We start from the raw sequence: 23,772 nt of genomic DNA, 5'->3' as shown, positions 1-23,772 counted from the left end.
AATGAATTTCTTTCTAGACTAAATTTAAGTTTTGCATATAAAAAGCAAATGAATTTCTATTTATTCAATTAAGCAAGTATTTTCTTTCATAATTCATGGGGTGTCTACAGTGGGCGGCTCTAGGAATTTTTCTCAAGGTATTCCTTAAGAAGTATAAATTATACAATCTAATACAAAGAGAAATTCATATATTGACAACAACAACAATAAAAAAAAACTTAAATACATAAAGTTTACAATTGCCTTCTACGAGTTTTCATATTTTGAAATTGTTATATGATAGTCTCATTATCAATACTACAAGCTACATCACTTTCAATATACACAACCAAGTAATTATTCATCCACTAAATATAGAACAAATTATGGAATAAAATTTAATTTTATTAGCATAAAAAAAAAACTGAGGGCGTTCACAAAATTTTTTTTGAAGGGTAGACAAATAAAAATTTTTAAATTATTATATAAAAAAAAATTCAGGTCAAGGTGGTCCTGGGACCACCCTAGCCTTAAGGTGGCGCCGCCCCAGGTGTCTATACATTAATGAGCACCTACGGGGTACAGCCCTTATTTTCTCTTAAAAGTAAATTTGGTTTGGCAATGCTCCAAAAAAAAAAAATCAAAACAATGATGTGGGTTCAAATTTCCAATCTTTGAATCAAATTGTTGAATAACTAAGTTTGTCTCTACCCTTTGCATTTATTGCATTTAGACGAAAGGAAGGAAATTGGAATGGATGTAATAAAAAAATTAGATTAAATAAGAAGCACCTAAGTCAATAGTTGGACCCATAAATAGGAAAAATGACTCAACTACAGGCTTTTGTAATCTGAAATGGACCACTTGGGAGTTTTGGACTTGTATCAAGAAGATTTAAATGCGCCTTTGAAAGGAGATGCCCATTTCCTTCGTATGAATCCATTTGGACTGCAAGAGTAGGATTCTTTGTAACCCATTTGGACTGCAAGAGTAGGATTCTTTTTGCAAGTGTACGAAGTGCATTGAATATGTAAAGGGTAAGTGGAAATGGCATCCGAGTCTATAAGCATTTGGAAATTTCAAAGGGCATCATTTACTGAAATAGGTTTCCCACGAAATCTTAAGGTGTGAACTAACTTTTTTATTCTTTTTTCTTTTTTTTTGAAAATCACTTTTTTTATTTATTTATTCTTGTTAATCAAAAGCTCAAATAATGTAATAAGTATATATGCAACTTTTCTATGATATACACATAAGGTCGACAGATGTTACAGATAAAAATTCAATCTCAATTTGATTCCAAAAAGAGAAGAAGTATTAGGATGATTTTAGAAAGAAAGAAAAAAAAAGCACTAGATTCCTAATTCAAACTATTATTATTGTGAGTCGGCTAAAATGGAAATCGTTGCCTTTTTTTTTTTTTTTTTAATTCTCGTTAATCGAAAGCTCAAATAATGTAACAAGTATATATGCAACTTCTCTATGATATACACATAAGGTCGACAGATGTTACAGATAAAAATTCAATCTCAATTTGATTCTAAAAAAAGAAGAAGTATTAGGATGATTTTAGAAAGGAAAAAAAAAAGCACTAGATTCTTAATTCAAACTATTATTATTGTCAGTCGGCTAAAATAGAAATCGTTGCCTTTTTTTTTTTTTTTTATTCTTGTTAATCAAAAGCTCAAATAATGTAATAAGTATATATGCAACTTCTCTATGATATACACATAAGGTCGACAAATGTTACAGATAAAAATTCAATCTCAATTTGATTCCAAAAAAGAAGAATTATTAGGATGATTTTAGAAAGAAAAAAAAAAAAAAAAGCACTAGATTCCTAATTCAAACTATTAGTATTGTCCATTGGCTAAAATGGAAATGGTTGTTTTTTTGAAAAAAAGAAGACAAAATTAAAATGTCATCAAAATTTAAAAATAAAATGAGGCATGCTTTTGCAATTTAAGAAAGATTCCTCAAATTTGTCTTAAAAAAATATGTATTCAAAATCAACTTTTTTTTTTCAATCAACAACATCAACTTGTTTTAAACCTTTAAAAAAAAAAAAAAAAAAAAAAAAACTTGTTTTAAAACTTAAAAGGATAGCAAAATGGAGTTTATTTCAAGAAAAATACTTGTGAAACCCATATTCTAAGCTAGAATTAAACCTTCCTTAACAGCCAATAATTCTGCAATAATACTAGTTGAATGTCCTATATTGATGGAAAAGCTTGCCAAAGTTACCATCTAGTGGTCATCTTAGGACAATAGTTTGGTTGCTGTTTTGGCAGTTTTGTAGGCAATGTATCTAAGGAGCAAATCTATAAATGGGTAATAACCATTTCACACACTATTACATATAAAGTACACATAGGCAAGTCACGAGTTCAATGCAAAATTGTGCTATGTTAAGCTATGTGTAATTTGTTTGCAATAGCATGTATGAAATAAACACCACTCCATCTCATGAGACGGTCTCAAAAGATCTCTCTCTCACAATTCGTGAGACTCACATATTATGAGAGGAAGGTTGTTGTGATATAATTTTTCCATCATAGGGGTATAAATAAAGTCATATACAAGTACAACTATGGGTCTCAACCCCATTTGAGTTTGGACTAAAGGCCTGCATAGAAAACAAAATAGGAATGAAAGCAGGCCCAGCTCTATCCTTTCTGGACTACACCAACTGGCCCTGTTCAAGTTTAATATAGTTGAAGAACACTTTGAATTTGAGCCAGAGATCTGTCTCTTCTGCTAGCTTAGCCCTTTCAGATTAATGACAAAGTTGCCAACATAATGCCAGTCACTATATGCTAAACATTACTGTCATGAGCCTATCACTCACATGTTCGCAGCACAATTAACCTTTAATATCTGTCCTTTCTGGGAATAAAATAAGAGCACAGAAGTCAGACCATGGATTTTCCTTTCTTCCCAGTTGATCTTTCTTTTACTTTCTTCTTTTTCACTTTTTCTAAAGGACGAATAAGCAAAATAGTACAGTATTCTTTTTTTTTTTGAGGAACAAATAGTACAGTATTCTCCGGAAGATAATATGCCCATTTGTTAGTTTTATTCGTTTTGTTTAAGCATGCGTTCAGACTAGCTTTTTTTTACTTTTACTTTATTTGTTCATACTTCATATCCCCTATTTTAGAATCTCCATTTTTCTTAACTCAAAAAAAAAAAAAAAAAATCTCAATTTTTCTAAATATAACGGGTTCTTTTACCGACAATTTTTTTTTAATAATAATTATAGTCTTTATCATCAGACCAAATATCAATCAATTTTTGGTATAGTCAGAAATTGAATTCAAAATCTTTTATTTAACTATAAAGACTTTATTAATTGAGTTAATTGAAACTCAATTTTACCCACTTCCAATGAATTAGCAAATCAACAAAAAATTAATCTAAACACAAGAGGTTTGATGATCAAAACCTACACCAAAAACCATTAGAATTCCTTTAAAAAGTATAAAAATAATACTAATAAATAAAAAGAAGAAGAAGAAGAATAAGTCAATAACTTTTTGAATTTCCTTTCTTGTAGGATGAGTTCAAGTTATACATGGTCTAACTTCAAACAATCTTACACATCTTAATTCTTTTTTTTTTTTATTGGATGCGAATTTCAACAAGTCCACAGTTGAATTACATTTTATCCATATAACCTCCAAGTCCACGCTAGTCTCAAGTTAATTAAAGATCAATATTTATCTCATCTATAAATGTTTAAAATTCAAGTTTTTATATTATAAAATTATGCATAAAAAATAAGTTTATAAATTAAATAATAAATAACATTTCAATTGATATAAAATTTAACATGAGTATTAAAAATTTAGTAAATATGTAATCTAGCGGTGGAGTTTTCAAAATATTAATCTTATGAAAAATTATTATTAAATAATATAATATTACCTAAATTTACGCCATGTATATCCATTTGAAAAGAATATATCATGACAAATCATGTATATGCACCAATAATAACTGTAGGGGTAAAATTCCCAAATCAAACAATGGGCCTTGGGCTCCATACAAAGTCCAGCCACGTCCGAGGAGAAAATGGGGCGCCAAAAGGACTTCCGGCCCAACTCTGATGAGTCCAAACTTATTTAAAAAGAGGTCCGAGGAGGAATGTCTCATCGGACGTGCCAAATATGGACCAAACGTGCACCCTATCCATAATAAGGAATCACTCCAGCAAATATTGGTAGTAAGGACGAGCCTCACAAAGTCAGGAGAAGGAAGAGAGTATAGGATGTCCAGGAGGAGATCACAACTGCCGCATTAAATGCAGGGAAGCTACTTTTCTGACCGTATTAATGTGGAGAGGACAGGCGAACAGTGTTACCTTAGCCACTGCAACTCACAGAAAGATAGGGTAGATGTCCGATGGGACGGGCACTCAAGTGAAGGTCCAGATGATCAACAAGTGTAAGGCTCTGATTACTTTAAGGAGGCTATATAAGAGAAGGACATCCCCATGAAGAGGGGATCGAAAAAAAGGAGAAAGAAAGAAGGAGAGATAGAGAGAGAAAGAGCATAGCCTTTGATCAGGAATAGAAGTGCACCCACACGTCTCCTTGGACCGAACATCCAGTGGACATAAAGGATATATTCTTACGTTCAATCGCTGCATGGCCCAAAATTAACTAACACTTACTTCGTTAAGTCCTAGTTCTGTAACCCGCTCTCTACAAATTCATTGTCTAGGGCTTTTTGGGCCAGAATCACCTACCTGCTGGGCCTGGGCCCCAAAAATTGACCCTACAATAACGTTTACTCTTCCTATGTTTCCAACTCATTTTTAACTTGTTGTTTAGTGTTTAAAATTACATTTTATCCATATAACCTCCATGTACACGCTAGTCTCAAGTTAATTAAAGATCAATATCTATCTCATCTATAAATATTTAAAATTCAAGTTTTTATATTATAAAATTATGCATAATAGATAAGTTTATAAATTAAATAATAAATAACATTTCAATTGATATGAAATTTAATGTGAGTATTAAAAATTTAATAAATATGTAATCTAGCGGTAGAGTTTTCAAAATATTAACCTTATAAAAAATTATTATTAAATAATATAATATTATTTAAATTTACACCATGTATATATACATGTGAAAAGAATATATCATGACAAATCATGTATATGCACCAATAATAACGTCTACTCTTCCTATGTTTCCAACTCATTTTTAACTTGTTGTTTGGTGTTTTACGAAAGCTGTATTGACCAATGACAACTCATTGCAGAGAGGAGAAACAGCAGGGGTTTTCATGTTCTTTACTTCACCAAAATGGAAATGGACTTGAAACAAAGATAGAGCCAAACTCAAATTCAATTTGATGTTGCTTTCAATTCTCAATTAAGTTTGAGTGCATGTGCCACACAATAATACGAATTAAGGCACTCCTCCTTTTTTTATTTTTTTTAAATTGAATTAAGGCACCATTAAAATAAATAAATAAAAATATATCCTTTACGTAATATAAAACAAGTTTCAAATATAATGATGACTCATGCTTAGGGTTGGACCATTGAGACCCAAATACCCAAGAAGCAAGAGGACATGCACTGGAATATCTTATGATTCTTAGAAATTTAGGCTACAATAATATACAATTTGACTTTAGAATAATCATCAATAGTGATTCTATAATCTATATTAATTGAATTGGATCATAGAGCAAATCTCCTGATTGTTACATATTTTTATACTATAAAAAGAAAAAGGTAGAGTAGGTCATTATCCCAGACAAATTCCCAAAAACATTTGTCATCGAGTGTCACATTGCTTTCTCTTTTAATAAAAAAATTGTGTCAAATTGCTTATTCTGGGGGTTTATCTGTGATAAATCAAAGGGTATGAAGTTTTCATGAAAGTGAAAAAGAAAACACTATCAAAACCTGTCATGGACACATGGAAAGTCAAATTGTGTTTGTTTCACCAAAATAAAAGAGGGTTAACTTTAGTAATTCATACACATATATTTCCTATAGTGCTAAGAATGATCAAATTGTCTAAAACGATGGTAGGCAAAGAATCTATATAAAAAGCCACAAGGGAGCACCTAGCTATAATGAAAAAGGCCAAATGCCACATGTTGATAGCTGGATGAGCCATTTGAGCACATATTGCTTTCAATTTTTGTTTATAAAGAAAAAAAAAATTCCCAGTGCAAAAGGCTGGACCCTATGTAGAACAAATTGAGTAGGCTATTAGAATATGATCTTTTATCTTTTGGGTTTGTAGGTTTTATCAGCACACCAGGGATCGACATACACACCCCTGGGGCCACAAAATGAAAAAGAGGATAGAAAGAAAATAAAAAAATGACATGACACCTGTGGCAGAGTTTACTGTGACAAAGTATCTTTTTTTCTTTCAGAATAGGCATATCAAGTCACGAATGTCACAACTCTCAATCCAATAAGTGAACATTACCTAGCCGACCATGCATGATGCACCCTTTTGTCGGAGTAGATTTAGTGTTACAAATTTTTTCACAATTTTACAATATGACGACTTATAAGTGATGAAATTATAAACTCATATAAAATGACTATTTTATTTTCACTATTTACAAGCCGTCACGTAATAAAATTGTGATAAAATTGTGAAAATATTTGTGACACTAGATTTACTTCCTTAGCACTAAGTATACAATGAAGACAAAAGGTATCTAAGGGAGAGGAGGTTTGTCGGTTCGAATAGTAAGTGGAACATTCTAAACACGCTCAGAATAAAAAACTAATGACAAGCTTGTAAGATTAATTTTAACAAAAGAATAAATCGAAACGTAATTTTTACTGAGCATACAAGGAGGAAAAAAAGTATATAGGGAAGAGAAGAAATTCGTCGGTTTAGATAGTAAGTAGAACATTCTAAACACACTCAAAATAAAAAACTAATTACAGGATTGTAAGAGTAACTCTAACAAAAGAATAAATCAAAACGTAATTACTGATGAAGCCTAAATTTGATTTCATGGAGGACAAATTTTACAATTAATTAGCACACACTGTATACACATACATATATAATACTTGAGATCAATTTAAACAATAAAATAACACTTGTGTAAATACTTAAAAAGATAGTATATCAATTTATTATGTTTATTTGTTAGAATTTTTTAATATATGAGTAAGTTGTGTTATAATTTTTTTTCAAAGTCAAAATTTCACTTATAATTATTACTTTAGTAAGCGAGTGAGCGAGTGTAACTATTTGTGTGAGTAGAGAAAATTGGGATAAGAAAGTAGTGGGAAAAATTGAGAGTTAGAATTTCAATTTTTAGCATTGATCAAAGTAGATAGGGCTCAATTTAGAGCATTCATATTGGTGGCTATTTTAGTAGCCAAAATACTAAAAAGCATGTTACATTAGTGGTGATAAAGTTAAAAATTTATACAAACTAGCTACCGTAAACTGACACAAAGTTATAAAAAATTTTAGTTTATTCTGTGGAAGTCACATCTTTTCATTATTGTAGCACGCAGTGTTAATAAAAGAATATTTAAATAAAAATGTAACAAAATAAAATATTTAATGTTAAGTATATTATAAAATGAAATGTTAAAATAAATAAAGTATTTTTTAAGTAGCTAAAAGTTAAAAAATTAGTACCACCAATGTAAATGCTATTAACGACGTTGCATTGTGTCAAACATTTGTTTGTCTTTCTTTTTCTTTTTTTTTAGTTGACACTTTCTTTTTTTTTTTAAAAAAGTTTAAATAGGTTCTGTCTTTGTGAATATAGACTTGGAAATATACAGCACTTATTTAAATCCAAAAAAAATGCACTTCATAATTCACATGCTTTAAATGTTTGTCTTGCTTTTTGTTGGAAAAGTACACTTCATCTCCACGTGATCAAGAAGATGGTACAAGGAATTACCTGTATATTTAGTTGAGTGGTGATGATGACGATGAGACTAGAAGTGTTTTTTTTTTTTTTTTTTTTAGAGATAGGTGAGGAGAATAGAAGTTGACTGTGTATGTTGGCTAGAATGGCAGTTATCAATGCTAGTTGACAACATTGATATTTATCTGAGGGTGAAAGCGAAGGTCTGTTCTGCCTTCTTAACAATATGTCGGATAAAATTTAAGTACAGTATCTTAAATATTGTCTTTTAAATTTATTTTTTTATTTAAATTTAGTCATGTAATTACTTAACTGTAAAATATACTTCCATTTCATGAGAGAAAATCTATATGACATAATTTTAGGAAGGGAACCTAAGGAACAATATCTAAATACTGTATCTAAGTCTTACCTATGTCCCTGACTCCTAATTTTTGTGCTGCTCTATATTTGAAGCCTTCATTTGGTCTTAAAATGAAATAAAAAGTTCCCATTTAAGGGCCATAAATTTAAAGCAAAGAAAATTTATGGCCTAAATTCTATCCACTCATTTAAACTTTGACTGATTTAATTTAACTGTGGTTAAACTAAACTACAGTTATCAGTTTTTTAAATGAGTTGGCACAATTTCAACCTTTATTTCACTTCGGTCATAGATATGCGTGTAATATATTGTTTCTTTTCTTAAGAATTTTTCGTTGTCTTAGTGTATTTAATTTATTTTAGTAATTATGTGTTTATTTAGAAACAATTTATTTAGTTGAAACTGAAAACTTTTTACTGAAATTATTGTAGATAAATCTAAAAGCTAACTGAAATAGTAAGTGAGACCCATAAATAGTACCAAAAAATACAATGGGACCCATAAATAGTAATAAAAATAAACTAAATAGTAAAAAAAAATAGTATTTTCAGCCAATGCCAATCGCAACCTCTAAGTCCACAAATTCTTAAAATCATTTTTTTTAATGTACATTTGTATTACTTTTTGGTTTATTTCTCAAGTAAAATAAGCTAACAAATACGAACTATACAAAACTTAAATTAAAGCGAATAGTCTTGTAACTCAATGATATATGTTGCCATGCTTTTGAACTAGTCTCTCCCTGACTATTAAATTGATAAATTCTTGGGGAAATAAAAAAACTCCAATTAAAGTTGTTTTGTGACATATTTTATTAACTTTTTAATGTCCTATATTTTTTTTCCAGGTCTGATTCTTTTTAATTGCAATATCTTCTTTCACTTTTTTTTAAAGCTTAAAATGTTAATAAACTTTGAGAAGAGTGTCAAATATAAATTTGATTTGGTCAGAAGCTTATATTAGAATGAAAGATACGTTAAATGAACAATGTGACAAGCAATTCAAAATTTAAAATAACTTAGATTCATTGATATTTGATACACCATACGCCAGAGAACATACCAAAATTTCACTAAAAATATATTACATTATAATATTCATGTTTATAATAATATATGTTAAATAATTCATAAAAAAATAATATAATAAAAAAATAACTACGTAACACTCACGACATTTCACAAATTTTTATTATAAAACAATCTTTCCCTGAGGGACTAAAATAATTATAAAAAAGAAACCTAGGCAATTCTTAATTTATTATGGAATGAATTTTTTAAAGATTGGTTTGCAATGATAAACCTAACCGTATAAGAAAAGAAATAAAACAAATGAAAAATTGTCAAACGTAGTCCTTAAAGTTTGTCCTATTTTTTTATTTAGTCCTTAGAATTTCAAAAGTAACAATTAAATCCTTAAAATTTTAAAAGTGATCCAATTCGGTCCATACTTTAATTTGGGTGTAAATGTGTCATGCAATTACTCAACAATAAGACGCTAACAGTCTAAATGAGTTAAAAGTGCGACATACCTACCTTGATAACTCAATTTGACGTGATATAAAACAAATTAAATTTCATGATGTTTCTCAAAAAAAAAAAAAAAAAAAAAAGATTTTCATGCTTTAGGCATTGTAAATTTTTATTTATTTATTTATTTTTGTTTTGGTGGAAGAGAATCATTGTTTTCTTGAACAAGCTTTTTACCGTAATGTAATTTTTTTTGTTTAATGAAGTTGTTAGTCTTTCTAGCAAAAAAAAGAAAAAAGAAAAATATTTTCATATTTTAACAGACCAAACCAGAAAATTAAACATAAACAAATTTTGTTCTTTGTTTTATTTAATTTGATTGAGTTATTATAATTTTTTTATTTGAATTAACCCAATTAAAAAACTTTCAATTATCAAATCAAAAGAGAATATAAAATATCAAGTTTTCGTATAATATATTAAATCAATAAATGTCGTTTAATTTGCTGTCTATATGTTTTAAAATCCCACTACAATCTAATTTATTCTAAAGGGATTTTTATTAGAATTGATGAACAACTAATACCAATATTAGTCTTTATAAATGTTGAATAGAAATAAAAAATAGGGTGTGGCCAAGTGGTAAGACAACAGGTGTTGGTCTCGTTATTTGAAAGTTTATATATATATATATATATATATATATATAATATTTGTATATCAAAATAAAAGAAAGATTGCCTTCTTTTTTTTTTCTTTTTTTTTTAATAAAAAAAACAGCTTGAATCACAACTTGAATCATATTTTTTGAATAACACACAATTATAGTTGAATTTATTTGTATACAGCTAGGAGATAAGTGACAGCATAGATAAAATAATATTTCTACTTACGTTAGTTACTCTCACTTACTCATAAACTAAAAATAAGAGCCACTTGTGTTAACTAGCATGTATACAAAATAGTATAGAACACCATGATTTAGGATTTATAAAATTGGCATTGAGGATGTGTTTGGATACCGTTTATTGCTGAAAACTAAAAACTGAAAATACTGTAACAAAATAATTTTTAAATGTATGAATAGTGCCGTGGAACCTAATTTTGACATTACAGAAAAAAGTACTTGTGGGTTCCATGGGTTTCGTGCACTGTTCACAGGACCTATTGAGAAACGCAGGACACAACTGAAAAGTGTTTTTCAACACCATCCAAATATACAATGACATAGTAAGCCTATACAAAAGTTCAAAACTTAAAAGATGGATATGAAAGTAAAAGACACAAAAATTTCAACAATAAAATTGGGTAATTTACTAATTTTCTAAAATTACAAAGATTTAATTGTAAAATTTTAAAACTGCCAAAAATGTAAAAAAAGGGAGGCCAAAATTGGTAATTGGGCAAAGAAAGAAGGCATAGAGAGAAGGTTACCCAATGGGCACTAGCCAATAGCATATGCTCAAAGACATTTTGTTTGATACCTTACAAAGTCCCCTCCATGAAAAGAATATCCAATACGAGAGTCCCTTACAAGTCTCCGAGATTCCTTCAAAATCACTCACACCCACCATACGAATTCGAATATTATTCTATCAAAACCCCCAAAAACCAAAAAAACTCAAAAACACACATAGTCGCACACACACAAATGCACTCATGACACACACAAATATACGCAGCCTAGAGAATATTTATAAACAAACACTCTCTCTCATTTAACCATCATGACCACGTCTTCTCTCTCTATAAATCCCACTCTCTCTCCTCCATCTTTCTCTGCCTGTTCTTCATCACCTTATTCTTCTCCTTCTTTGTACTCAAAGTTTCCCGTTAAAGTTTCCAACTTTAGCTCCCAAAGAACAAAACCCATTAACCTTTTTGCCAAACAAGCTTCCGGGTTGTGTTTTCTTGAAGGGCCAAAGAGTTTGAGCCATAAAAAGAGAGAGATTTTTGTTGTTAAAGCAGACGGTAACATTGACAATAACAATATGACTATCACTGAGGTTAGAGAAGAAGAGGAGATGGATGCCCCTTTGCTTGATGCTGAGGCCTTATCAAGGCCTCGCCGTATTGCTCTCTTTGTTGAGCCTTCTCCTTTTGCGTGAGTTTCTTTGAAAATTCTGTACTTGATCAGACTTTATGGGTGTTTAGTTTGATTAGATCTTCAACCATGAGAGACCCATTTACTCAAATGCTTTGTTGCTTTTGTTTTTCGGTCAATTTTTGACTTTCTTGTTTTTGTTTTGACTTGGCAATTGTTTGCATTATCCAGTGAGTTTTTTGTTTTAGGTTTAGAAATATTTGAAAGATTTTTTATTTTATTTTTATTGGTTATTTGTTCTTTTCGTAGGTAAGATGTCATTCATTTTTTAGTTGTTTTTGATGTAATTGATATTGGACTATGTAATTTTTTATTTCTACTCTTGCTTTGCTTTTATGGTGGTCAACACAGCTATAATTATAGTATGGTAACATAAGTGGCTGTTGAAGTTTAGATCTGAGTAATTTCTCTATAATTGGAATGACTCGGATAACTTGCTAAATTTCGGCTACAGCTTTTTGGGTTTTGTTATTTTTATGTGTAGTGTCATTGGTTAATTCTTTCTATATGTATGTGATTGTGCTGGCTCTATCAGTTGGCTGCTTTCTGAGTGTAAAACATTATTTGGTGAGAAGGTGTTCTTGGATACTTTTAGCTTGGATTTAAGTTGCTGTATTGCTACATTTGGCTCTTACAGATATTTGTGTGGTTGTTCTGAATTGATGTGGTCTTATAGCCTACTATGTGGATTTTGTGATTTAGCTGGTGCATTTTACCAATGGCTTCGGTTGTGGTATTTGTGGACCTTTGATGATGGCTTCTGTGACTATTATGCATGTTTCAAATGTGGATCACATTATACTAGCTGATAATTTTTCTTGAGTTTATTTGTAAGTCTGTGGGTCTTAAATTTGTTCATATTTGGTTTGTACTTTGCATACCCATCTTGGTTATGAGGCTATGAGTTATGAACCTTGTAATTTTTGCACCTACTTGCCCTCACTTTCCTGTTATTCTCAATTGTGCCAAACCATGAAACCTGGGAAGAGGCACAAATTATAGAATTTGTAATTGGTGATTTGCCTCTCATATATGCATTGCCAATGCCAATCATTTGGTAATTGGCATTAGATATTGAATTACAGTCCAGACTGGAGAAGCCATTCTTAAAAAATTTAGAATTCATTTTTTTTGCATATGGACTCTGTACTTCTCTCTGTTTTCTTCCTTGAGGTTGAGTTAAATAGCTATGGTCCATATAAGCTCTGCAAGTAATCACAATAATTATCCTAAACTGCATGCACTAATGGATTCATGATTAGAAAGTTCCAGGTAATATTAATCAGTTCAATGTCTGTTTCTTGGGATACCTTAAGTGGCAGAGAGTCCATATGACATGAAATTGGTTTAAAGCACTACAATCTGTTCAAACATTCTTAAGAGGAGAATGCCAGTTATTTTAGATGCTATTATGAATATGTTTTATCTGCATCTTGGTTTTAAATAAATGTTAAGAATGTTTGACACAAATGCATGATTTGTAGTAGTATTTTTTGGGATAAATGTGGTTCAGTCATATTATAAATAAGCATGTAGAATCATATGGTGAGCTACAATAAATTGTATCGTGTTTCTTTATATCAAAGATGGATTTTTACTGAAAGATGTCTGTTCTCTGTTTTACCTGCAGATATGTATCAGGGTATAAAAACCGGTTCCAGAATTTTATTAGAAATTTACGTGAAATGGGGGATGAGGTATGTTATTTATATCTCTGCAGCTGTGTTTTCTGTTTGTCTAGGGGTGTCCTTGACCAAACCTTTTAATTTTAAGCCATGCAAACTTAACCTGAGCCTCATTGCAAATTATGCAGGGTATCATACTTGAGCATCTTGTTTCCTGAAGTTGTATTTATTAAATATTTATTTTCCTGGTGCTGATTTTGATTAAAATTAAATTAGATAATTTAGATATGCATTTTACTACCAGTCTATCAAAAAAACCATCCTCATCAAGCTCAACTGAACTTTAGCTTGTTCTTGTATTAGCAATATCTAGTCAAATTGATATTAGATTGGCTTATATAAAAACCCCCATGGAAGTTGCCTTTGTCTTTAAAAAAAAAAAAAAAAAAAAAAACCTGCAGAAGTATAACATAAAGTTTGCCTTAGATTCTAAATGTGCTTCTTTGATTAACTGACATCTTATTGATGATGTAGGTGATGGTTGTGACCACACATGAAGGAGTGCCCCAGGAATTTTATGGAGCAAAATTGATTGGATCGCGGAGGTTGCTCTTACTACTTAATTTGAAATGCTTTGTCCTTATAACTATCTCCTCATCAATACCTAATTGCTCTTTAACTTCTGTCACATTGAATATAAGCTGTTTTATTTTGTTGATAAATAACTTGCAATTTATAGTGTAATTAAGGCAAAACAAACTTTTTAAATCATAGATCACTATGTATTTACTAATCTAAGGTATTCAAATTCCATAGCAGTGTCAAGTTAGGTGATTACTTGTCTTCAAGAAAACTCATATGATAATATTTATTGAGCTCATTAAAATTATAAACTGGGCAAACAAAGTAATAGACAAATATAAGTAAATCTAGTTATCCTTTCTTATTACAAAAAAAGTATTTGATTGTGTTGTGGGTTGCCCCTTCATCGTACGTTCTAAGGTTTTTGAAGTTAAGGTTCAATTCTTAAATTTTACAATAGCTGAACCATCAGATTTCTAATCAGTTTGCTTTCCACATCTTGACCCCTTACTCCTGTTCAGATTAGCCCGAGGTTGCATCTAAGCTACTAGAGATTTTTTTTCTTGAATCATTTTCAGGCAGCCATTGCTAAGTCCTTGACAATCACATGTTTTCTCCATAGCTCATTTCTTTATTTAAGGCAGTCCTTTGTCCTTTCATGCCTTCATGATAAATCAATTAGTCACACATACCTATGCATCCAAGATACTTGTATAACAAATGCATTCATTCCTTATTCTCGGTTTCATCATATTGCCACTCTTCAACTCCTTATACTTTCTTGCATATTTCTAAGTCAATCCACTTTTACCATTTCAGCGTCTAATTTTTTGGATGAAGTGTTTGACTTACAAACAAGAAAAATTGTTTTGGTTAATGATGTAGGTGTGAAAGCATTATCTGTCTGCCTAATTTTCTCATATATATATTTTTTTTCAGCTTTCCATGTCCCTGGTACCAGAAAGTGCCACTTTCCCTGGCACTCAGTCCTAGAATAATTTCAGAGGTTGCCCGATTTAAGCCCGATATAATTCATGCTTCATCACCAGGAATAATGGTAAATTTTCAATTCTTGCTAGAATTTTTTGTCGTCTTCTTATTTCTTTAATTTTTTGTTGCGAATGGGGGTGTTTTGAAGTAATAAAGAAAGAATATTGCTTTGCTGGTGGGTGACATTTATTGACTGTATTGTAGGTATTTGGAGCTCTCGCCATTGCAAAACTATTGTGTGTCCCCATAGTTATGTCTTACCACACTCATGTGCCAGTGTAAGTTTAATGCTATTCTTGACCAAATTCTTATTATGCACATATTACAATTAACTTCTGTTTTTGATTGGTAAAAATAATATTATTGAAAAGAGACTATTTCATGAAATATACTACAATTAATTTCTCACTTTAAATGAGTGGAAAATTGCTAATGAGCTCCAACTCAAATGGTATTCACCCCTCCCAAAATTATGGCATGGAGGGTTAGGCTGTGGGTTCATTGGGTGCATGTGTAACTCACCAATACAAGAACAACAAAGCGTTAGTTACCAGTAAAAAATAAATAGATGAGTGGGAAACTCACAAATTCAAAGGCTGCTTCTCTAATAAGTTTAATAATGTTCCAAGTCCCATGTGTGTACGTTCTCTCTAATATATTGCTGAATTTCTATGAGATATGTCAAGTAGGCTGATTGTAGTTTTCATTTGCAGATATATCCCAAGATATACATTCAGTTGGCTGGTGACACCCATGTGGTTGGTTATAAGTATGTAAATGCTTCCCTCTCTCTCTTCTTTTTTCCTCCCTGCCCTCCTCGCTTCCTTCTTAACTGTTGACACTGGAGCCTTTAGGTAACGATTTGGTCTTTCATTTGCAGAGTTTCTACACAGAGCAGCTGATCTTACACTGGTGCCCTCAGTTGCTATTGGCAGGGATCTTGAAGCAGCTAGAGTGACAGCTGGTGAGTATAACTATAAACTGTCAAGCACCTTCTTAATAACCACACTATAATGACTTCAGTCATTATGGGGTTGTTATATACCATTATGCACCAAACTCATTTTTTTTAAGGATTCTCTTTTTCCCCCTCACAGTAATAGTTTCATTTAATAGCCTCCAAAGTTCCCTTTGTGGAAGTTTTAGCTAAAAAACTTGCATCTTTGCCCAGGCAGCTCTATCCTAAATTGACTTGCTTTGTTATGCTTGTTTACAGCCAACAAGATTCGTCTTTGGAAGAAGGGTGTTGATTCTGATAGCTTCAACCCCCGTTTCCGCTCTCAAGAAATGCGATTACGACTAAGGTATTACAGCCCTCAAATCCTTTTTTCTTGTCTTGTAATTACCCATGTACAATGAGTTTCACTTATGCCATATATACTTCCTCTTGCACAGCAATGGTGAACCTGAGAAGCCATTGATAGTTCATGTTGGACGTCTAGGAGTTGAGAAAAGTTTGGATTTCACCAAGAGGTAGTGCTCTTCGATCACAAAGATTGGAAATGAATAACTGGTGTTCTCCTCCTCTTTAGTCCTGTCTATACATAGTTGGAAAAACTAATGCAGTAACAAAGTTTTCTATGCACTGATGGTTTAAGTTTCAATTTTCCAATTTGCTGTCCTTTATATTTTTTTGGGTAATGTTTACACACTTTTTCCACCTCCCTCTCCAATTGCTGACATTTGAAACTCATGTTTTAACAGGGTAATGGATAAGCTTCCAGAGGCACGAATTGCTTTTATTGGAGATGGGCCATATAGGTAATCTACTTTGACACTTGATCAGTTGCATACTTTCTTACTATTTTGAAGGCCATTCTAAGAGAATATCAGTATTCTTATATTGCATTCCATCATGATTACCAACCCCACTTTTAGAGAGGGAGACATCACAGCACTGAGGGGGTCCCAAAATAATGAATTCTGTAGTCTGATCGACCAGCTCCAGGATATCATTTCTATGAACTGTGCTGATTTAGCCAATAGAAGTTAAATATTACTCTAATTACTTTGAGTTCATCTGCACTTCATTTTACAAAACATACCTTTCTTGGCAGGGAGGAGCTGGAAAAACTGTTTGCTGGCATGCCCGCAGTTTTTACAGGGATGCTAGGAGGTGAAGAGCTTTCACAGGCATATGCCAGTGGGGATGTTTTTCTTATGCCTTCAGAATCTGAGACACTTGGGCTAGTCGTTTTGGAATCCATGTCTTCTGGAATTCCTGTTGTGGGGGTTCGTGCTGGTGGAATTCCAGATATAATACCTCCAGAACAGGAGGGCAAAACTGGTTATCTATATAGTCCCGGCGACCTTGATGATTGCTTGAGCAAATTGAAGCCTTTGTTGCATGACCGAGAATTGAGAGAGACCATGGGGAAAGCCGCACGTGAAGAAATGGAGAAGTATGATTGGAAGGCAGCCACAAGAACGATTCGCAATGAACAATACAATGCTGCCATCTGGTTCTGGCGCAAGAAGAGAGCACAGCTACTGAGACCTCTTCAATGGCTGGCAAAACGCCTTTTTCCATCCCCAGAGGTTATATAGGTGACGCAAAAAAATTCCTTCAGTTCATTAGTGGTTTGTCAGCTTTGCTCTGGACTTCAAAGAACGATGAACGTGTGATTGCGATACATTCATTTGCTGTATATAATGAATGGACCATTCAGTAATGGTCAGCTGTGCTGTATTTTGTGGCATGATTAACTTAGATGTCAGTTTTAAATGTAATAACAGGAGAACATTTTTAAGTTTAAGTTAAGTAATTTTTCCTGGTATTTGTCTATGACATTGCTTAGTATTTCCAAGCATATCAAACTGTTTGTCTTATGAGGCAGCATACAGGTGTTAACCAGATGAAGCTACAAAGAGAGCCTCCTTTTCCACTGGGTAGAGAATTGGCTGGAAAAGCATTATCAGGACACATTTTCAGTCATCCTTAAGGATAACTATGTTTTCTCATATCTGTGTATATTTTAGGTGTATAGGTTGAAGAATAAGAATCACAACAGGGGTTTTGGCCAAATAAGAATGGCGAAACGATCAATCATTGTTGAGGAAGCACTCAGGGAGTGCAACTACTTTCTGGAGGATCAACCACTGGGGTTGATTCAGAAGCCCTCTTTTGTTGCAATGAAGTGGTTTAGAAGAAAAACTGCATAGTGACAATGGCAGTTAGGAAATGAATACATATTAATGATTTAGGAAGGGGTATTCCATTTATAAGATTTTGTTGGCAGAGTTTGGTTAATATTTCTCTATGAAGGGGGAAGGTTCAACAATCTATCAATCCCTCGGGTTGGATGAGGATACCTGAGCTTAAACTGCTACAACCACGGCTATAAGTGGATGCTTCTCTATCTTGTATCATTAAATGTGAAATTGAGGATTGCTACAACGTAAGAAATATGCAGATGTGATATACTGAGACTTTCTTAAGATGCTTATTTTCTGTAAATGGGAGTGATTGACTGCATACTGAAACAAATTCTTTTATCCCAAACACCAAAATTTTGTATTTTAGTTAGCACCTCCTAGTGTTTTCAATTGAGATATATAGGGTTCAAACTTCAAATCCCCTCACCCCTAATTATCGAATTTAAAAAAAAAAAAAAAAAAAAACATTTATCCCAAACACACCATGGGTGGTCTTGTGTAGTTGTGCTGGTTCAAGGGTAGCATTGGGGTGAGGTAGTATCGAATAATGGGTGCCTCATTCTCATAGTGTCCTATTTATGATGGGAAAAACCCACACGAGACAGTAGTGGGGCAAGTCAGATTCAGGGCAGATTGGAATTACTTTACTAATCTTAATGAAATGGCTTTAATATTGATAAAATAAATATGAAACATAAAGGGAAAGAGTGGGAATACTAAAAAAGAAATAGAGACTAATGTTTTGAAAATAGTATATAAAATATGTATAAAAAAAATATTATAATTGGAATACGTATTGAAAGAAAACTATATAATTTGTATAAATAGGTTAAATATATATGAAATAAATTCAAGGGGAGGCAGGGAAAGCAAAACAACCCCGTCTTGTTACCTCTTTGGAGCAAGGAAAATCCACTCCGAGCACAACGGGGGTAGGATATGTCATTTTTGCCATCCCTTAACTCAATCACCAAGTATTTCTTTTTCGGTGAGGACCAATCTTCACGAGATCGCTTTAGCTTAGACATTGGGCCTAGGAGAAAAGATTCGTTCATGCCTAGATTTCTCCTATGTTTTTGTATTGGGTCGTGTAGGTAAGAATGTATTGAAAGTAACATGTTATACATGACTCCTAAAAAAAAAACATGTTATACATGACGAATGTTACTAACCCGTGGCCGCAATATATACATATAGTCTTCTAGCTAGGTGTGGCCATGGGGCATGAACCACACATCCCCCTAAACATCTATGCTTTTGGATTCGATGCACTTTGCTATTTCAGTGCATCCCCTATTCATCTATGCTCTATGCTCCTAAATTGGACGGTTGAGGTCATTCCCTACCAGTCAATTGTGGTGGCTTGCCCTTGCACCCAAACTATTACATGTGGGGGATGTGTGTAACATTCCTGTAGTACTTGTACAATCATGATGCTTACAATGTACTATCAATATTGTAAATCTCATGAATTCAATGTATACGCACACTTGCACTTGCGTGAGAGAAACGATACATATATCTAATTATGATACCTCCATTATATTATAATGGAGCTCAATAATTCAAATCGAATTGATATTCGTGGATCTGACATATGTATAATAGAGACTTTATATTCATTTAATTATGATGCGTTCACCACAATTCAACAACTTTACAAAAGTTTTGAAGAAAATAAATATGTTTGAATTTAAAAACTCTTTGTCTAATTAAAGACAGTTCTCTTTAATAATTAAATAGCAATGATCATTGCCTAGGTTGGATTTTGATCTTAGGTTTTTGATTAGATGCAAAGAATTTTTTACAAAATTACAAGCTAAATTAATAAACACCAAGAGACTAAATGACCAAGAGTTTCGTACTATGATCTCACCAACAATGACTTACCACCATATTTATATAATCCACATGATGAGTGCCTTTAAACTTGAGCATCTTTTCTGAATCTAGAACAAAATTTTTTCATTGTAAATGGCTATACCTAGCCTGTTGCCATCGCACGGAATATTAATGGAATTACTGCTTATTATGTGTAATCAATTGGTTTGACATGACTGATGAGAGTCTTTCTTGTGCATTATATGGACCATAAGATATGATCAATTTGTGCTGTTTAAAAAAAAAAAAAAAAAAAAAAAAAAAAAACTTAGATTTGGAGGTGAGTTTAATGTAATTATACCACACTTTTTATATATTGTCATGTGGCAATGCTAAATATGTATATAAAATAAGAAGTTACATTACTGGTTATATATATATATATATATTTTTTGAGAATGTGTATGGAATATAGATAATTATAAATTATATTAATTAGTAGTAACATCGGAGTAAAGTCCCCATTTCTTACTTAAACATCATTTAGCTTACATTTATATGAGATGAGAGGAGAGAGAAAGATAGTTAATTTATTTATTATGACCACTTTACTAAAATATAGTGAAAGTAAGAAGATTTTGCTCGTTCCTAAAATTTGAAATCATACTAGTAGGAGATTTTAACACAGTTTGATGTGCAATTAGATTTGGGTTTGGAAGGCATAGGACATCCCAATTGGTCAATTTTTGGACCAAGGGGGGGTACTCTCAGCCTATCACAATGCTTCACACCTTAAGCCCTAAAAATTTCCTAATATTTAGCCAAAATTTTAATAAAAAGGAATTATTATAATTAAACAGTATCATTCTCTACCTCAATCTAATTGTAGGACCTCTGTACTTTGACCGAAAGTATGGCTACTAGATTTTAGACTCATATAAAGTTCATTTTCTTAACGTTTTCTCACTTCTCATATTGATTACCCTCCATCCTATAATTCCTATTATTAGGAAAGGAAAGGAAAGTGTGCTAAGTCTAGCTCGTGGCTATCTATAAATGGACTTATCCTGTTTTAGTGCAAGAAAAATAAAAGTATAAAACTTAATATACAATACTTAATATACACGTATCTTACACATTTATTACGCGTATGTACGTAAACAACAAAAAAGCATGTGTCTTCCGTTTTGTTTTCAAAGGTACAGAATTCTACGCTAACTTTTGGGACTAAAAATATGTTACATGTCCAGGTTAAAATACGTAGAGAATGGTTTGTTATATACGGATATATATACAAAAGATAAAAAAATTTTAATGAACTTATTGAGTTATTGTTGCTGACAAAGACTCAAAATGGGACACTAAATATAAACGATTAAAATAATCTCTAAAGGAAATGTATTGCACTCGCCCTCAAAGTTCAAACACAAATAATAAGCTTAATTTTTTTTTTTTATATATAAAATAAAACTTATTTTATTTATTTATTTTAAAATAGTGATACAGCAAACAATATTTTCACAATAATTTTACAATAAAATTTAGGTAGTAAATTTATCTAAGTTCATCACTAATATTATTTTTTTATTTACCATTAATCGCTTAACACCAAAGCTCTATTGTAAAATTATTTTAAAAATGTTGTTGTGGTTGCACGATTTTCCTGGCCCAACTGCTGTTGATCAGGCCTTGGTCCAAAGCACAACCCACAATAAATACTTGTAGAGAATGGGTTAAAGAACTTGGCCTCAGTGAAACTGACAAGTCTAATGCATGTAATGTGCTATTTGCAGAAGGAAATAAGAACGTAAAGAAGGATTCCTCAAGTCTGATTTTATTTCTCTTGTTCCCCTTACAATTCTGCTGTCCCTTCTTTGAGGGATTTCACTACATTATATATTTCCCTCCTTTTCATCCCAGCCTTACACCTGTTAGTCATCCCAGCATCCACTCGAGCACCTGTCCCATCAGACGCCCTTATCAGACCCTTTGTGAGTTGCAGAGGTCAAGGCGGTACTGTTCAGGAGTCTTTTCCTCATTAATGCGGCCAAGAGGGTGGTTGGGGCGCAATTAATGTGGTGGTAGCCTTCCGTGAGATATTTTGAATTTAATTCGTTTTATATGTTGGGGAAGGTGAGCTGAAATGGCTGAGCAGAGTTTCTCGTCTGGGCTTCGTGATGTCCGAGGAGGAGTTACTCCTCGGACAGGTTTCCTTGACGCTATTGGGGTTGAATAGCGCTTCATATGAGGCTTTTCGTTGGACAGGACGCTCCTCGGACGGGCCTGAGCTTGAAATAGCCCATCATTTTTGGGCCGGGCCCCACAGTTGTGTTCCTGCTTTATTATTTATTTTATTAAATTGTTAGACTCACAAAAAGTTAAACAAAAAAATTGCCGCAACCTATTGCCATGCTTCATCCCTTCACTAGTTAGAGGGCACAATAATAAGTATCCATTTGAGAACAACTTATCTAGATTTTTTATTAAAAAAAAATGGTTGAAAGTATGTTAAAGTATATTTGTACTTTAAAAAAGTGAGGAAAAAATGCAATTTTAAAAGTTATATATAAAAGTTAAAAGTTGAGTTTATAAGCTCAAGTCAAACAGATACTAATTGTAAGTGAGTATATATTAATAATTGTATTTATCTCACAAAAAATATGTGGGTGCTCAATGACTGAGGATGAAGTTGAAAAGTTGCAGTATTGGTGAGAGGATGCCACGGGCCACGGGCCCGAGGAGGAAGGTCACCCGAGGAGAGGAAGGGATGAGTCATAGGACTTTGAGGTGTTCCAAGTAGAAAGAAGGACATGAAGAGAGAGAATCTGTGATCATAGGGGAAGTTTCTAGTTTGGAGTACCTTGTTGCCTCCACATTAAATGGTGGGCAACAGTTTTATCAACTGCATTGATGAGGAAGTGAACTGAACAGTACAAGTCATAACTAAACAAATTCCTTCCGCCACCTTCTTCAGGTACAAAAAGAGACAAGAGTCTTGAGAGGAGGTATGTTAGGCAGGATGGATGGTTGAGATATGAGAGAATGAGAAGTATATAAGAAAAAGGGGGTTTACAGAGAAAGGGGCCAGACATAAGTACCAAGATATAAAAAAGAAACAGGGAGAACACTAAGAAAAAAAAGAGTGAACAGTAACATTTCTTATGTAAATGTGGCCTCTTTGGGCCAACTTGCATTGAGAAAAAGCGGTTCATCCATTTAAACAAGTCTATCTTTTCTTCCTTATTTTCCTTCTCGGGGGGAGCCCCGCTTTGGTTGTTTGTTTCCTGCTCATACAAATTCATTATTTTGGGCCACGGTTGGACTGATCCAGCCATTATTCTAAGTGGGCTTAGGCTGCTAGTTTTTTTGGTCCTTACAAAATATATGCTAAATGTTTCTATCTTTTTTTTATACGAACTTTTAAAAAAGAAACGCTTAATACCATGTTACTTTTCCGTTTCCGTATTTTTATGCCAAAATTTTGAAATGTACTTTTATTGAAAGATACCGAATTGTACCCGTCCGTATGTTTACCGTAATATACACATATCATATTTTACTAATTACGAGTATATTATTAGTTTTTAGTTGAATTCAAACATATAGTTGTTTTAAATTTATTTATTTATTTGAAAAATATAATACTATTTATGTTTAATTGGTCAACAACAACAAAGTTTTTGAATTCAATTATGTTACATTTGGGTACTTGAATTTAGATTTGAATTTGATTTTAAATTTCATAGGTTTAGATATTATTTCAAATTCAAAGGCTTCAGAGTTTAAAAT

General features: G+C 32.3%; 1 protein-coding gene across 1 annotated transcript; it reads left to right on the top strand.

The window, feature by feature from the left end:
* Positions 1 to 11,325: 11,325 nt before the first annotated feature.
* Positions 11,326 to 17,783, top strand: LOC126692326 (sulfoquinovosyl transferase SQD2). The gene is made up of 11 exons (XM_050387894.1): positions 11,326 to 11,809; positions 13,440 to 13,506; positions 13,969 to 14,039; positions 14,956 to 15,073; positions 15,211 to 15,284; positions 15,720 to 15,775; positions 15,887 to 15,970; positions 16,223 to 16,310; positions 16,402 to 16,479; positions 16,711 to 16,767; positions 17,064 to 17,783. The coding sequence occupies exons 1-11, from the start codon at positions 11,433 to 11,435 to the stop codon at positions 17,551 to 17,553; spliced, it is 1,560 nt and encodes a 519-aa protein (XP_050243851.1). The 5' UTR covers positions 11,326 to 11,432; the 3' UTR covers positions 17,554 to 17,783.
* The last annotated feature ends 5,989 nt before the right edge of the window (positions 17,784 to 23,772 follow it).

Source organism: Quercus robur, chromosome 7 (genome assembly GCF_932294415.1).
Source record: "Quercus robur chromosome 7, dhQueRobu3.1, whole genome shotgun sequence".
Classification (NCBI taxonomy): Eukaryota; Viridiplantae; Streptophyta; class Magnoliopsida; order Fagales; family Fagaceae; genus Quercus; species Quercus robur.
The sequence above is the reverse complement of the archived record's forward strand: the minus strand, read 5'-3'. Positions and strand labels throughout refer to the sequence as shown.

Bases quoted from the DNA above. Each gene is read 5' to 3' on its own strand.
- LOC126692326 (XM_050387894.1), top strand. From the start codon at position 11,433: ATGACCACGTCTTCTCTCTCTATAAATCCCACTCTCTCTCCTCCATCT. The intron at 15,285-15,719 runs GTAAGTTTAATG...TTTCATTTGCAG, and splicing joins TACCACACTCATGTGCCAGT to ATATATCCCAAGATATACAT. The intron at 16,311-16,401 runs GTATTACAGCCC...CCTCTTGCACAG, and splicing joins GAAATGCGATTACGACTAAG to CAATGGTGAACCTGAGAAGC.